Below are 16155 nucleotides of genomic sequence, written 5' to 3'. Positions count from 1 at the left end.
CATTGATGTGACAACATGCTGCGTGTGAGGTGACACAAGAGTCCTGGCGGCGTGTTCAGGTATTGTGGACTTCAGATTTGGAGTACCACTTATCTGTTGAAATCTTTCATCATTCACTTACAACAATCAATTAATCATACATTGAGTACCATATAACTGGAATTAACCGATGCAAGTCCAAGAAGGATTGGCCGGTGTTGCCAGCTGGCGTCAAGTTCGATCCCATGGATAAGGAGCTGATCGAGCACCTTGAGGCCAAAGTGAGTGCTCATAGCGTGAGATATCACCCTCTCATCGATTTGTCATACCAACCATCAACAGTGAGCACGGCATATGCTACACCCATCCTGAGAAACTTGCAGGTGAGACACCAATCGACCGTCTACTTGCACAAACATATTCCTTTGTTTATAGCTCTATTTTTCTTTTTAAACGCAGACCTAGTGAAGCAATTACAATTTGACAGTTAATAAAAAGTGAAACAAGTGACTGCAACATGCCAAAGATGTTACGAAAATGCCAACTACGTACACTAAAACTTGTATTCGACAATACTGTAGGTATCACACTGAGTGGCCTAAGCAAGCATTTCTTCCAGCGCAACTCCAGGGTGTTCAAAAGGGGCACATGGACGCGTCGCAAGATACAGTCGAAGTGCGGCATGCACGCGATGTGGCACAAGACCGGCAATACATTGCTGGTGATGGTCAACGGCCGGCAGACGAGCAGCAAAAAGGTTCTGTTGCTGCACACCAACAAGAACTTCGAACAACAGAGGACCAACTGGGTGATGCACAAGTACCACCTCGGGGGCATGGAGCAAGAGAAGGAGTAGGAGCTGGTCCTCTGCAAGATTTTCTGCCATACGAACACTAGGGCCAGGACTAAAAAGATTATAAGTTAGTTTGGTATTGGTACTTGTACTACTTGGTCGTCTGCAAGTTGGTATTGTTGTTAACGATCTTTCAGTATGCACTTGGAATTTGCTTCCAACCATCATGCCGAGGATCAACGTGGATATAAAGCTGAATCATTTGTTTCGAAACGAATTTTCAGGCACCTGATTTTTATTTGATAGGTAGCATAAGCACCTGCCATTCAAATTCCCAGTTCTCCAAATTGTTTACATCTTCAAAGTACGCAGGGGATCCATCCGGTTTCACAGGATGATAGTTGGACACAGCATGTCGGAACTGGATTGTGGCATGCCAAGCCCAGTTGCAAATTGTTAAAAGAGAGGAGCAATGGATTTGGACCTTCCAGAATAGTTAAGTGTCGCGACCTCCCATGGACTAAAAAAAGTCCTAGTCCATTATTATTAGTTGAAATATGTAAAATATTCCATAATGAAAATAAATATGTAAAATGCAATGAATTTAGTCCATTTTCACTGAAAACCATCCGATTTGCATGAAATTTGTCCGTGGAACCACAAGACGACTATCCATACAGAGCCTAACCATATGGAACCAGCAGGTCCATGGCCGTACGCAAGCAAGTGCATGCACTTGTTATCATGATGGAAAAATAATGCTGACGTTTGAGACGGTGAAATCCATGAAGTCTTCAATATACTCAATAAATGAGAGAATTCTGCAAGTACATACTGATAACTGGGATCCAGCGGGTATATTATTTTTTCAGGTCGAGCAAGTTTCAACTGGGCTGTAGACTGCCCAAGCTTTGTTTTGTTTTTAACAAGCCCAACCCATAACGACAACGGGGCACAAAGATCCAGCAGGTATCTACTGGCCTCTGGCCTGCCAGCGTTAGCTATATTTTGTCTTAGAACATCTGCAGGCAGTTTTTTTACTGAATCAAACACACAGCCCAGTTTTATTTTCCTCTTGAAACGCCGTGTCCTACTTCCGTTTTCTAATCTCTACCTATAGTTTTACTAGTTCATATACACGTATCATTATATTGAAAATACATAAAGTTCCCTTTTCAAATTTACATCCTTTTTTTCCCTCCCAGCACTGATTTTTTTACCATTGTTTTTCCTTAAACCAACTCAATTGTCCCACATCTTATTTTCTTACAAAAACAATTTTTTTTGGCAAATCAATAAGTTCTTAAAAAATAAATGTTTATCATTTTGGGATTACAACAGTTCGGACTCCACTGAAATATGCAAAATAAGGTTGAAATTTTTGACCGTGGTCCTGGGCAGAAAATGGGTTGTAATAAATTCCTTAAGAATTAGCAAATGGGCTCCAAATTATTAAAAAAATAGCAAACGGGCTCTATGTTGTCTGCCATGGATTTGGAGGCTGACTTGTGGGCCTACTAAGTTCATGCGTACATAAGGTTTCTCAAAAAAAGAAACTTAGTCAACAATCGACTCTACCAGCGTCAGACCGTTAGATGTCAATCTAACAACAATAGTGCTTTTTCAGTCTCTGATCTTCCTGCTCCAGCCGCCCAAACCAGCGCCGACGGAACCGCCTGCTCCCGCCTCCCGTGGCAGCTGTGCTCTCAGGCAGGCCTCACGGCTCCACCATACTCGCATCCCTGGTCTGGCTATCCCTCTACTCACCCACACCTCCTGTTATTTCCCAGTGACGGCAGCCGAACCAGTCAACCCTCGTACTCCCCACCGCGTGGGCAACCACTGTCGAGTCTTCCCTGGCTCTGTGTCATTCCATTCCTAGGCCTCGCTGTCGTCCACCGCCCTGGTGCTCTCGGCGCAGCGTGGTCAACGTGGTCAACGAACAACATCCATCGGAAGTGGACTGTACGTGGAGATGCTGACAACTGGGTCTACGGCCGCACACAAGGAAATGCCTCCTTATTACGCGCAAAATAATGATTCCTCCACCTGACAGCTGGGACCCACTGGAAGGGCCTCTGTATTTCGTGAAAAAAATGCTCCTCCCGCTGACAGCTCGGACCCACCAGCTATATCTTCGCACAAAAAAATTAATACCCCCTACTAGCTGGGATCCACCATAGCGGGAGGCTGACTTGTGGGCCTACTAAGTTGACGCGGACGGAGGGCTTTGTCAACTTAGTTAATATGAACGATTCTAGCTCCAGTGACCATACGATGTCCATCCAACGGCCGTAGTGCTTCTTCAACCTCTGGTCTTCTTGCTCCAGCCGCCCAAACCAGCATCGTTCGTGCTGCGTGCTCCTGACTCCCGTGGCCGGCTGTGCTGCCGCAGAGGCCTCACCGCCCCCTACTACTCCTATCGCTGGCCAGGCCATCCCTCTACTCACCCACACCTCCTGTTATTCTGTGGCGACAACAGCCTCACACCACAGTTGAACTAGTGAACCCTCGTACTCCTCTCCGCGTGGGCATCCACTGCCGCGTCTTCCCCGGCTCCGCGTCGTCACCTTCTTAGGCCTCGCCATCGTCCACCGCCTTGGTGCTCTCGGTGTGGCATGGTCAACGTGGTCAAGGAATGACTTCCATCGGAAGAGTACTGTACGTGGAGAGGCCGATAGGTGGGTTCACGGCAGCAAGGAAGTGCCTCCTTATTACGTGCAAAATAATGATTCTTCCACCTGACAGCAGGGACCCAGCTGACGGGCCACCGTATTTCATGAAAAAAATGTTTCCCCCTGACTGCTGGGACCCACATGCTACACTTCGCACGCAAGGAAGTGTCTGACAGTCGGGACCCACCTGGTCGAAGCGTACATAGCGTTGTCATTCTGGTCACGAACGTGTACGTACATACTGGTCGATCGGTCTGTCTACACGCTGCAGCGGTGAACTGTGGCCGAGTAAGAAAGGGCACGTGTCGTAGTAGAGGCGCGCACGTAGCATGTACATGTACGTACAGCCAGGGTGCAAGAAAGTAAATACGGCCACATACGGTACATATGGGCGGGGTCTCAAATGCCTACTCGCGCATACGTACGGTCAGAGCTCGTGTACATGGAGAGGCAGCGACGACGTCCTACTCATCGGTAGCCAACCGGCTGGGTCGGAACAGAGAAATTGCGTCGTGTTCATCAAGAGCCAACCGGCTTGGACGGAACAGCCAATCGAAACAAGGCCTGGCGTACCGCAGAACGGAGGAAACGGCCTTTTGTTCGACCGGCCATGGTCAAAACAGGATCCTGTTCATCGGAAGGGGTCTGGCATACCGTAAAACGAAGGAATCGGACTTGTGTTTGAGTGCCTACGGTCGAAGCGGGGTCCTGTTGATCGGGAGGGGTGTGGCGTACCACAAAATGGAGGAAACGAATTTGTGTTGGAGTGCTACGATCGAAACGAGAGGGGTCCTATTCATCGGGAGGGGTGTGGCGTACCACAAAACGGGACTCCACGAGCTACTGTTCATCTCCACCGTCAACTGCCTCCACGGGCTACTGTTCATCCACCGTCGACCTCCTCCAGCCTCCACCTGCGACTGTTCATACACGGCGTCTCCCCTCGTGCCTCCACCAGTCACTGTTCATCCTCGGGCTCGTGTTCATCCAGCCTCCGCTGCTCCTCCACCAGCTACTATTCAACCAGTCCTCTCCTCGGGGTCCTGCTCAACCACCCCTCCACGGGTTACTGTTCATCCAGCCCTCCACCGGCTACTGTTCAACCAGCCTTCCACGGGGTCCTATTCATCCAGCCCTCCCTGGGGTCCTGTTCATCCACCCCCAACCGGCTCGATCGGGGTCCTGTTCATCCAGCGGCAACGACCTCTACTACCATGGGGTCCTATTCATCCAACCCCCCATCGGGAACTGTTCATCCACCCCCCCAACAATGCTCACTGTTCATCAATGGAAGGAGGCAGCAGGTTCGATCGGCTTCAGTTAGCAGAAGTAGCGAAGGAATCACTCGATCGGGTTCAGTTAACAGCCAGATCGATCGATCGCTCGGGTTCAGTAACGTGTAGCCTGCAGTGCAATCGCTCGGGTTCAGTAGGCGAATGCCTCGCTCGGGTTCAGTTAGAGCCCAACGCCTAGCACCCAAGCGCGTATGTGTATGAGAGAAACGCGCATCGCTCGGCCCCCGACCACCCACCGTAACCGGGAACTCCCCTATATTTTCCTCGCCCTCGCTTCTACCATGGTTTTTTCGTCATGGACGGCCTAAAGAATGTCATATAGTTGCATCTTCGGCCCGCCCAGGACGAAAAACCCATTTTCTGTCATGATTTTTTTTATAGAAGTAGGAGCCCACCACATCTATGATGATACCGGGTTTTGTCACAATTATTGTCATAGAAGTGTCATAAGCATGACAGAAAAAATCCATTTGGCCCAAAATGTCACGAATGTGTCTTTTTTTTGTAGTGCTACCACACCCGATCATCACGTGGTGCTTCCAAACGACGAACTTTGGCAACGATGCATACTCCGGGAGAACACTTTTATCTTGAAATTTAGTGAATGGATCATCTTATAATGCTACCGCCGTTCTAAGCAAAAGTAAGATGCATAAAAGATGAACATCACTTGCAATCAAAATATGTGACATGATATGGCCATCATCATCTTGTGCTTTTGAAATCCATCTCCAAAGCATCGTCATGATCTCCATCGTCACCGGCTCGACACCTTGATCACCATCGCTATGTCGGGGTCATCTCGCCAACTATTGCTTCTACAACTATTGCTAACACATAGCAATAAAGTAAAGCACTTACATGGCGTTTGCACTTCATACAATAAAGAGGCAACCCTAAGGCTCCTGTCGGTTGTCAATATTACAAAACATGATCATCTCATACAACAACGTATATCACATCATGTCTTGACCATATCACATCACAACATGCCCTGCAAAAACAAGTTAGACGTCCTCTACTTTGTTGTTGCAAGTTTTACGTGGCTGCTACGGGCTTCTAGCAAGAACCGTTCTTACCTACACAAAAACCACAACGGTGATTTATCAAGTTTGTTGTTTTAACCTTCTTCAAGGACCGTCCGCAGTCAAATTCGATTCAACTAAAGTAGGATAAACAGACACCCGCCAGCCACCCTTATGCAAAACTAGTTGCATGTCTGTCGGTGGAACCGGTCTCATGTACATGGACATGTAAGGTTGGTCCGGGCCGCTTCATCCCACAATACCACTCAATCAAAATAAGATGTTGGTGGTAAGCAGTATGACTATCACCGCCCACAACTCTATGTGTTCTACTCGTGCATATCATCTACACATAGAACTGGCTCATGATGCCACTGTTGGGGAACGTTGCATGGAAAACAAAAAAAGTTCTACGCACACGCAAGATCTATCAAGGAGATGCATAGCAATAAGAGGGCGAGATTGTGTCTATGTACCCTCGTAGACCATAAGCGGAAGCGTTTCACAACACGGTTGATGTAGTCGAACTTTCTCGCAATCCAACTGATCGAGTACCAAATGTACGACACCTCCGCATTCAGCACACGGTCAGCTCGGTGACGTCCACGTCTTCTTGATCCAGTAAGACGGAGAGGTAGTGTATGAGTTCCGACAGCACGATGGCATGGTGACGGTGATGGTGGTGTGATCTCCGTAGGGCTTTGCCTAAGCTCTACGAAAATATGACTGAGGGAGTAAACGGTGGACGGGGGCGCCGCACACGGTTAAGACAATGTTGTGTGTCCTTGTGTGGTGCCCCCTCCCCACTTATATATAGGTGGGAGGGGAGGGGAGGCAGCCAGGCGCGCGCTAGGGTAGGCCGCCGCCCCCTAGGGGCCCTGCCTTGCCCTGTGCCCCCCTTTCCTTGTATAAAGAAGGGGGAAGGAAAGAGGGGGAGTGGGAAGGAAGGTGGAGTCCTGCTCCACACTTTCCTTTCCCTCCCCTCTTTCCTTCTCCTCCACATAGGGTCGGCCACTATAGGGGCGCACCAGCCCCTTGTGGGCTAGTGTGTTCCCTCTCTTGGCCCATAAGGCCCATATCTTTGCCGGGGGTGCCCGAAACTCCCTCCGGGTGACCCGATAAGTACCTAATACCCTCTGAAACACTTCCGGTGTCCAAATACCATTGTCCTATATATCAATCTTTACCTCTCAATCATTTCGAGACTCCTCGTCATGTACTTGATCTCATTCGGGACCCCGAACAACATTCGGTCACCAAATCACATAACTCACATAACACTATATCGTCAACGAACGTTAAGCGTGCGGACCCTATGGGTTCAAGAACTATGTAGACATGACTGAGACACCTCTGTGATCAATAACCAATAGTGGAACCCAGATGCCCATATTGGCTCCTACATATTCTACGAAGATCTTTATCGGTCGAACCATTATGACAACATACGTAATTCCCTTTATCTATCAGTATGTTACTTGCCCGATATTCGATCGTCGGTATCTTCATACCAAGTTCAATCTCATTATCGGAAAGTCCCTTTACTCGTTCCGTAATACATCATCTTGCAACTAATTCATTAGTCACTTTGCTTGCAAGGCTTCTTATGATGTGTATTACCGAGGGGGCCCAGAGATACCTCTTCGATACTCGGAGTGACCAATCCTAATCTCGATCTATGCCAACTCAACAAACACCTTTGGAGATACCTATAGAGCATCTTTATGATCACCCAGTTACGTTGTGACATTTGATAGCACACAAGGTATTCCTTCGGTATCCGGGGGTTGCATAATCTCATAGTCGAAGGAATATGTATTTGACATGAATAAAGCAATACCAATAAACTGAACGATCAATATGCTAAGCTAACGGATGGGTCTTGTCCATCACATCATTCTCCTAATGATGTGATCCCGTTATCAAATGACAACACATGTCTATGGTTAGGAAACCTTAACCATCTTTAATCAAAGAACTAGTCTAGTAGAGGCTTACTAGGGACACAATATTTGTTTATGTATTCACACATGTATCTAAGTTTCCGATCAATAAAATTCTAACATGAATAATAAACCTTTATCATGATTTAGCAAATATAATAATAAACATTTTATTATTGCCTCTAGGGCATATTTCCATCATTGATTACATCTTGTAGTTGATGCTAGTTGGTTTATTTGGTGGAAAATCATATGTTTAGATACATTATGCTATTCAATACCCTTGTGATTCTAGACATGAATATGATGTGTGAGTAGTTGCTTTTGTTCTTGAGGACATGGGAGAAGTCTTGTCATAAGTAATCATGTGAATTTGGTATTCGTTTGATATTTTGATGATATGTATGTTGTTGTTTCCCTTAGTGGTGTTATGTGAACGTCGACTACATGACACTTCACCATATTTGGTCCTAAGGGAATGCATTGTGGAGTAGTTATTAGATGATGGGTTGCTAGAGTGACAGAAGCTTAAACCCTAGTTTATGCGTTATTCTGTAAGGGGCTGATTTGGATCCATATATTTCAGGTTATGGTTAGATTTATCTTAATTATTCTTTCGTAGTTGCAGATGCTTGCGAGAAGGGGTAATCATAAGTAGGAGGCTTGTTCAAGTAAGAACATCACCCAAGCACCGGTCCACCCACATATCAAATTATCAAAGTAGCAAACGCAAATCAAACAAATATGATGAATGTGACTAGATGAAATTCCCGTGTGTCCTCAAGAACACTTTACTTATTATAAGAGATTGTTTCGTCATGTCCTTTGCTACAAAAAGGATTGGGCTACCTTGCGGCACTTTGTTACCGTTAGAACTTATTGCTCGTTACAAATTATCTTGATATCAAACTATCTGTTATCGACAATTTCAGTGCTTGCAGAAAATACCTTGCTGAAAACCGCTTGTCATTTCCTTCCGCTCCTCGTTGGGTTCGACAGTCTTACTTATCAAAAGTACTACGATTGATCCCCTATACTTGTGGGTAATCAATGGCCTTTATCAAGTCACTAGCGGACAAGTCATGATTCTTGAAGCGCAAATTATTAGTCAACTTGCCCGTGTATTGGTGCATGAGTCGGCTTCTCAAACTAAGAGGTCGGATCCTGCAGCTCATCGAACACCGGGTCAAGTCGACCCTAGAAATACCATGAGCTATCAAAGCATTAATCTTAGAGTAAAGGGTCTTCAGTGTTACCCTCTCTTCAGTAGATGCATAAGCAATAAATAACTATTCAGAGTCAAGGCACTCTAATTTGTAACCCGACAATCGGTGTTGTTTAGCCGGGGGATGTGTCTTTGTAGTGAAACCAGGTTTTGTGCCATCCTTTAGGATGAATCGCCAGCGCCATTTCAGGGAAAGCTGAGTTCCTCCTTCGTTGAATTATGACCCCTCCACATCCCAAACTCGACCCATTTTTGCATTCAGTTTGACGGTTGCAATGAAACAATTCTTGAAACAGGTTGGCAGTTGGCACAATCTAGAGACACACTTTGAAGAAGACTTGGAAGTTACTTAAAATGAGGACCGAGTTGGGAGCAAGGTCTTGTGGCCTGATACCAAAGTAGTGAAGAACGTCGCAAAAAAAATTGGAACCCAGAGGGTGAAAGCCTCTGTCCAATTGATCTGCGAAGATAGCTGGCCGGGTCTCTTCTTCAGCGGCTCACCATTTGATCTGGTCCTTGGCCGGAAGTAACCCGATATTTACCAAGTCGTCGAGCATGAGCTCTGATATGCATGATTTACTCCAGTTATAGGCTTTTCTCACTTTGGGGCCGTGGGTTCGGTTTGCAACAAAGATGGACTACAAAGGTGAAAAGGAAGGAAAATATAAGCCGAATTGGAGGAGTAAAAGATTATATGACTGGGATGTTTGATAACTTAACAGTTTAAGCCGGTTAAAAGATCATAATAAAACCCAGAACTGGTAAGAAACGACACAAGTACGAGCTGGCTAGGAATCTGAGAGCCTTCAAAACCATACCTAAAGCATAAGCTGACAAAGGTTATCAAGGCAATGTCCAGGTCATGGCAGCTACAAACAACTACTGTACAGATTGAGTATCAATATTGATCTGAAAAATGGCTACAAAAATGAAAGGCAAAAACCTAGGTTTGGTGATGAAGCAGTAATGGAGCTTATTAGGCAACAGAGGGGATCTACAATATGACTAGCTATGTGGCGGAGATACTTTAAACGCCATATAGATAGCAGTTTATGGGTAAACTAGATCTACAACCATATCTTGTGAAGAACATCGATGAACTAGAAAGAACTACGGCGAAGAAGAACGACATGGATGAATGATGTGCTTACAGATCTGTGAAGAGGATCTTGAAGGTGTTGAGGGTCGCGAGCACGGCTGCGGTGTTTTTGACGAGCCCCGGCGACAGTGCTGCGATTGAGGTTGTTGTTCTTGGGGTCGCCGAGCATGAGGCGGCACAACAACGTCAGGGGCGAGAGGAAGAAGAAGGGCGCAGAGCAAACAAGGTAAAAAGTAAATCTGAAGACTCGTTGGCCTATTTATAAGGGAGTGGAACCCAAAGAGGTAGGGCGAGACCGCAGGTGGCGTAGTAAATTTTGGCTACAGGGATGCCTCCATTCTCGCGTTAACAAGATTTTGACATATCCACTCAAAGATCCGTTATGATGTCATGCGCATATGCCGGAACGGATAAAGGCGATGTCATGATAAGAAGTCGCAAAAAATAACAAGTGTGGAGAAGAACCATGAGGGCGGGCAACAGTTTTGACTCGGCCGGGAAGATTAAATGGGAGATAATAACGAGGAAGGAAGAATGGAGCAGGTTCCGGCTTAAGAAAATCCAGACCAAAGCACAACCTTTCACGTTTTTCTTTGTTTTACTTATAATATGAAGTTTAACATGGATAAATCCAAGCAAAACGGGGGGCTAATGTTGGGGATGTTCCCCATGATTGAGACTTGGCATGAGTGTGAGCCGACCCTGAGCTTTGGGGCTCTGTGAGTCACATCAACTACCGGGTCATATCGAAGACGATCCAGGAAGGCTAGAAGCCCAGAGCGAGACTCGGCGGGAGGCCGGCTCTCACGAACCCTATGGGCCGGCTCACGAAGAAGGCTAGGGAGGGGAAATTTTCCTAACTTAGAGGACAGGATAAATAAGAGTTAGAGTAGGATGCGAGTTGGGAGTACAACCTGAAATCTTCTGTAAGTCTAGGGACTCAACCTATTTTATAAAGGGGAGCCCCTAGGACCAAAAGACTAAGTTGCAATCTCTCGAAAGCTAGGTTAGCGAATCCGCATCCTTGTAATCGAGATCATCGTCAATATCAATCAAGCAGGAGCAGACTTTTTACCTCCACCGTGAGGAGCCAAACCTGGGTAAACCCGTGTCTTTCATTCCCGATCAACCCCGTTCAAGCAAACACCTAGTTGCGATGGCCTCGAGACTTAGTCCTTTCACGAGGACATCTGACGTGACAAAACCATGACAAAGGGCCCTTGTCAGTTAACTTCATCCAATCACCCATGCAGGAACACTGGATCGTAAAGAGATTTTCGTTTACTGATGTGGTCTTGATCTCCCTTGTTGGGTTCCATGCAATATTCATATTCGTAATTAAAGCCTGGGTAGTGAAATCGTTGGTTGTGTGAACCTTCGCAATCGCCATTCACTTGATCCCTTCCCCGACCATGTCGGGGTCTTCTTCAAACACCCGCATCATCGAAATCCTCTTCCTCAAATTCCTCCTTTTCTTTGTCCGATCCACCAATTACCTTCACCCCAAAATACACACAGGCTCTAGATCTAGGTCTACGTTTCTTTAACCTAATTGCTAGCAAAGCTGGGCACGCATGTGAGGACACCCCCTTTATCAACTCGAGTAACCAAACCATGGAGGAGACAAAATCGTGGTTGAGAACGAGTAGAACACACGCCGGAGATGAATCCAATGTGTCCAATTTTGCGCTTTGGTTTCGCGCTATTTAACCTAGCTTGCTTATCGTGCTCCGAAGGTTTCCAACACACCCAACCTATCTATTCTTTTCTACAAAATCCCATCGTCTCACCACGCGTGCATGTTTCTATTAACCGCAAAGCTTTCTTAATATTAGATATCATCTATCTTACTGGATTTGCTTGCGTACGTCACTCAATTCGCCACATGGCCATGTGTCTCCATTATTTTTAAGTATGTTTTTAATATTTTGCTATGACATATTTGTCGAGCAATTTTTAATATATTACTAATCATGGATGTACCCTTTAATTGATTTCCAAATATACCAAAATCATCCGTGTTCACCGTCCGTAGGAATGGATCCCTTCGTTTCTGACCCCACCGATCCTGTGACAACCAGCCCCAAAACGCAGGGACAAGAGGAAGAGGGCCTTGGAGCCGACCCCTCCTTCAATTCCCTTACCACTGAGTCCGTCGTCGCGAGCCCCGACGCGGAGGGCGGCGCCGCCGCCACACAGGCGGACGATGAGGCGGAGAGTGGGGCGCCCGGCTCCCCTTCCCCGCCCCGACCGCCGCCTAGCATCTCCGGGCGCCGCGATCCTCTCAGGGCCGCGTGCTTCCGGAGGCTGGCTGCCTCCTGCGAAGCCCGCCGACTCCGCGAGGCGGAGCTCCTCCGTGCGTCTAAACCGCCCGCGGAGAAGGCCGAGGACCCCGAGGAGCCAATCTGGCCACCAAAAAGCCGCCATTGGTGGCGCTTCGTGTATGTATACCTCGCCTTCCACCCCCTTTTGCTCATGAATGCATGATTAGATTGTTCCTTCAAAATAATTTAGGTTTACATAGATTACCATGCTAGGGCTTTGGGAGAACATATCGCTAAGGCGTTCGCTTTCAGAGATTTTACACGTAGTAGATTCAGCAATTTTACATGTGGAATAGTAGATTTTATTTATCCCGTCCCAACTTAGTTTTCATTTTGGAGAAGTATGAGGTAATATGTTTCGTGCCTAACGGGGATGGTGAGAAGAATCATGATTCCGTTTTTGTATAATAACTGTGATTTAGTTTGATTACCATGCTAGGGCTGTTTGAGGAGTAGGGATATCTGCAATTGAAATCGGTACATTCGATTTACTATTGCTACACTAGGTCATGTTTCTAATGCTGATGGCATCTCGGTCAGTGTCTAGCCTAGGGTTCTGGAGCGTTACGTTAGCTCAAGCTGTTAAATATATATTTGCGAGTTATGTCCTTACTTTTGTGAACTGGATTGTTGATGCCCCAACTAGTGATGAGGCGTTAAGTTCTGCCTTTCTGTTCCTAACGGAATCTTTGAATCTAGCCTAGGGATCTCATAACATTACGTAAGCTCTAGTTACCTAATTAAGCTGTTCAAAATGTTAGAGTTTTATGGCATTACCATAATGAACCTGATTTATGGGAGAACCATACTGCTTCAATGCCAGCGATATCTTGATATCTAGCCTGAGAAATCAAAGATTTACTATAAGTAGCCTTTGTCTTCACCCTCTTTTCATGTTCATGGTGGTGTATCCCTTCTGTTTTAATCTTACATTCACGTTTCTTTTGTTTCTCTATCAAGCATTTTTCCTTTCCCAGTCTGAAACTTTTGCAATTACCTCCAACAGGGAACTAAAAACTATGGGGTCCAGCCCGGCTAATCCTGTGCCCAACCCTGATGAGAGTTCATTATCTCATATCAAGAGCCAAGATATGTTAGCTGACAAGGTTGTGGACCAATGGGATGACAGTGACACTGAAAACTCCTCTGGAAGTGCATCATATCAAGTTGTTCCTTACAAGAATGCCCAGGGAGAAAACACCTTACCTGTGCTGTCTAAAAAAAGGAAATTCATTATTAGTACATATTCTGTGCAATGTAGTACTTGCCAGAAATGGAGAGTTGTACCATCCAAACTGAAATATGAGCAAATTCGAGAGAATATTATACAAGTTCCTTTTTCTTGCAAATATGTCCATGGGTGGAAGCCACAAGTTACATGCCATGATCCAACTGATATATCTGAGGATAATGGCATGGCATGGGCAATTGATATCCCATGCATCCCTCAGACCCCTCTTGGGTGGGAAAGGAATATTACTCTAAGGAATGAACAGAGCACGAGATTCGCTGATGTGTGAGTATTACTTGTTTTGCACAACATTGTAGTTAATTTGTTTCCCAGCTTTTTGTATTTATTTCTGAGCAAATGATGTTGCAGTTGTTTTCTAACGTCCCTGGGTCGTAACTCTTGAGAGCTCAGAATGCTCATTTATGGTTTAGGAACTTAATGCTGTTCATATTTGATCAATGGTTAAACATTCATTCCTGTGGTCTGCTAAACACCTTACACACCTATATAAAAGGATGTGCTTGCCATTCCGTGTACATATTGTATGACTGTTTCGTAACACTTATATACATCCTTTCAGGTACTATATCTCTCCCGCAGGCAGAAAAGTAAGATCCATGAAAGATGTTGAAAGGTAAGCTAACTTTCTTCTGGTCAACTTCTCTTCAATATCGTTACTTTCTTAAGCATATTAGTGCCCAGATGCAGTTTTCCCTTCATCTAGCATGTTGATAACCGCATCTGAATGGTATCCACTTTATTGTGAAGTTGTTACAAAGTGTTATTATTGTACTTTCACTACCTCAATGGCTCAATGATCATATGAAGAACTCAACCAGCATTTAGGCTTAGCTTTGTTGGGGCTTATTTTCAGAAATCTTGCCTGTTCTTACAATTGAACGTTGGAAACACAGAATACATGTGTATACTATGTGAAGTTGTGAACTTTTCCATGTGGTTCAATCTGCCTAGATGTTTATCTTATTCGTCATATGTTATACTTTGATAGGTATCTTGAAGACAACCCAGACTATGCTGCCCGCTTACAGTTATCTCAGTTTTCGTTCAGGGTACCTAAACCTCCAAATTGCCCTCGTCAGTCAGAGCTTATTGAACCAACTGAAGGTATATTTATGCACAACTTTTAACATGGTTACTTTAACTGGCGTGCTAAATGGATTGCTGGTTGGACAAGCATCTCTCTTCTGGTTGAACAATGGCCACTATTGCTTCAAATTTATGTCAGTGATAAAATGGTTTTCGGATTGCTTTGTCAACTGAAAATGCATTACAAGTTTGTGTACTTGTATATTGTGGTACTTAATGGAACTATTTAAGTAGTAGGACAGGTGGTGAGCTGGGGTGTACAGGATAGTAGGGCATGCATGTAAGCAAAGTTCCACACGTGCCACTCATATTTTAAATGATCATAACAGGTTGAGATGTCGTAAATTGGATTTTACTTTATTGTTTATTAATTTCTGTAAATTGGATGGCACACCTGATAACATAACGTAGACCATTGCATGCACTAGTGGCTGATGGATTATATCCCCTTTACATGAATATGAAACTAAATGAGAGTTCTGTGAATGCATGCTGCCTATATATAGTTGCATAACATGAGACAGGCAGGTGGGTGACTTCTAGTACCCTTGTTGATTATAGCACCACTCCTAGATTAAGTTCTTGCAACTAGCTAGCGATTTAGGGATCTTGTAGCAGCGGTTAGAAATTTAGAATCACTGTCTGTTTCCATCTATTAGTATACTTGCATACAATGACCCTTGCACAACGGACGACGTCTTGATGTGATTAGCTTGCTTGTCTTCTCTTCTGGCTCAAGTGATTAATGGCGTTCTATTCACTCTTTGTGTTGGTGCAACCATCTGATAATTTGACACATGATTTGTTATTTATCTGATGGCATGCTCTTATTTTCAGTGCCACCTCCGGTTCACGAGGATCCCGTGCACAACTACATGCCGGTCCCTCATGGAGAAGCCAATCATTTAACTCATATACCAGTTATACTAGCTCTACAAGTACCAGTGATGCTCTCCAAAAAGAGAAAAGTAAACCAGTGATGCTCCTCCAAAAAGAGAAAAGTAAACCAGTGATGCTCTCCAGAAAGAAAGAAAAATGCTCTATCAGTGATGTTCAAATTTCAGACTTGAAATGTGCTAGTTTGCTGTATTATCTTGCTGTTAATGTTCTACCTTAGCTAAGCTCGCTCCCCTTGTGCCGTACTTTGCTCCAGCTTGGCTGGAACTGAGAGTTTTTGGGACATCAACATCAACAGAGGAATGTTGTTGCAGAAAGTTATTGAAACTGCCACATTGCTTTTACCTCACTATGTTCGTGTGCTGTGAATGCCTATAACTTTAAGTTTATGCGTGTTGCACATCATAATCTCCTGTATAAGGTACAGTTGTTTTTATTGAGATCAATGGGTATTGGGACAGAGCTTAGATAACAGAAGTTTCTGCCACGCCCATTCCAAGACCAAAGATCACATTATATGCATCTGTCTATTTTACGTTTATGTGACGAATTGCATGAACGC

General features: G+C 45.1%; 1 protein-coding gene across 3 annotated transcripts; it reads left to right on the top strand.

Moving 5' to 3' along the window:
- The first annotated feature begins 12055 nt into the window (after positions 1 to 12055).
- LOC123160814 (uncharacterized) lies at positions 12056 to 15942 on the top strand. Of its 3 annotated transcripts, none has more exons than XM_044578651.1 (5): positions 12056 to 12475; positions 13365 to 13874; positions 14170 to 14223; positions 14659 to 14714; positions 15534 to 15942. In XM_044578651.1, the coding sequence occupies exons 1-5, from the start codon at positions 12072 to 12074 to the stop codon at positions 15674 to 15676; spliced, it is 1167 nt and encodes a 388-aa protein (XP_044434586.1). In that variant the 5' UTR covers positions 12056 to 12071; the 3' UTR covers positions 15677 to 15942. The 3 variants fall into 3 exon arrangements, with proteins under 3 accessions (XP_044434586.1, XP_044434585.1, XP_044434587.1); XM_044578650.1 differs by having other exon boundaries at positions 14599 to 14714; XM_044578652.1 differs by having other exon boundaries at positions 12116 to 12479; positions 14599 to 14714.
- Positions 15943 to 16155: the final 213 nt, after the last annotated feature.

This window comes from Triticum aestivum, chromosome 7B (genome assembly GCF_018294505.1).
Source record: "Triticum aestivum cultivar Chinese Spring chromosome 7B, IWGSC CS RefSeq v2.1, whole genome shotgun sequence".
NCBI classification, from domain to species: Eukaryota; Viridiplantae; Streptophyta; class Magnoliopsida; order Poales; family Poaceae; genus Triticum; species Triticum aestivum.
This window is presented reverse-complemented; position numbering and strand designations above follow the sequence as displayed.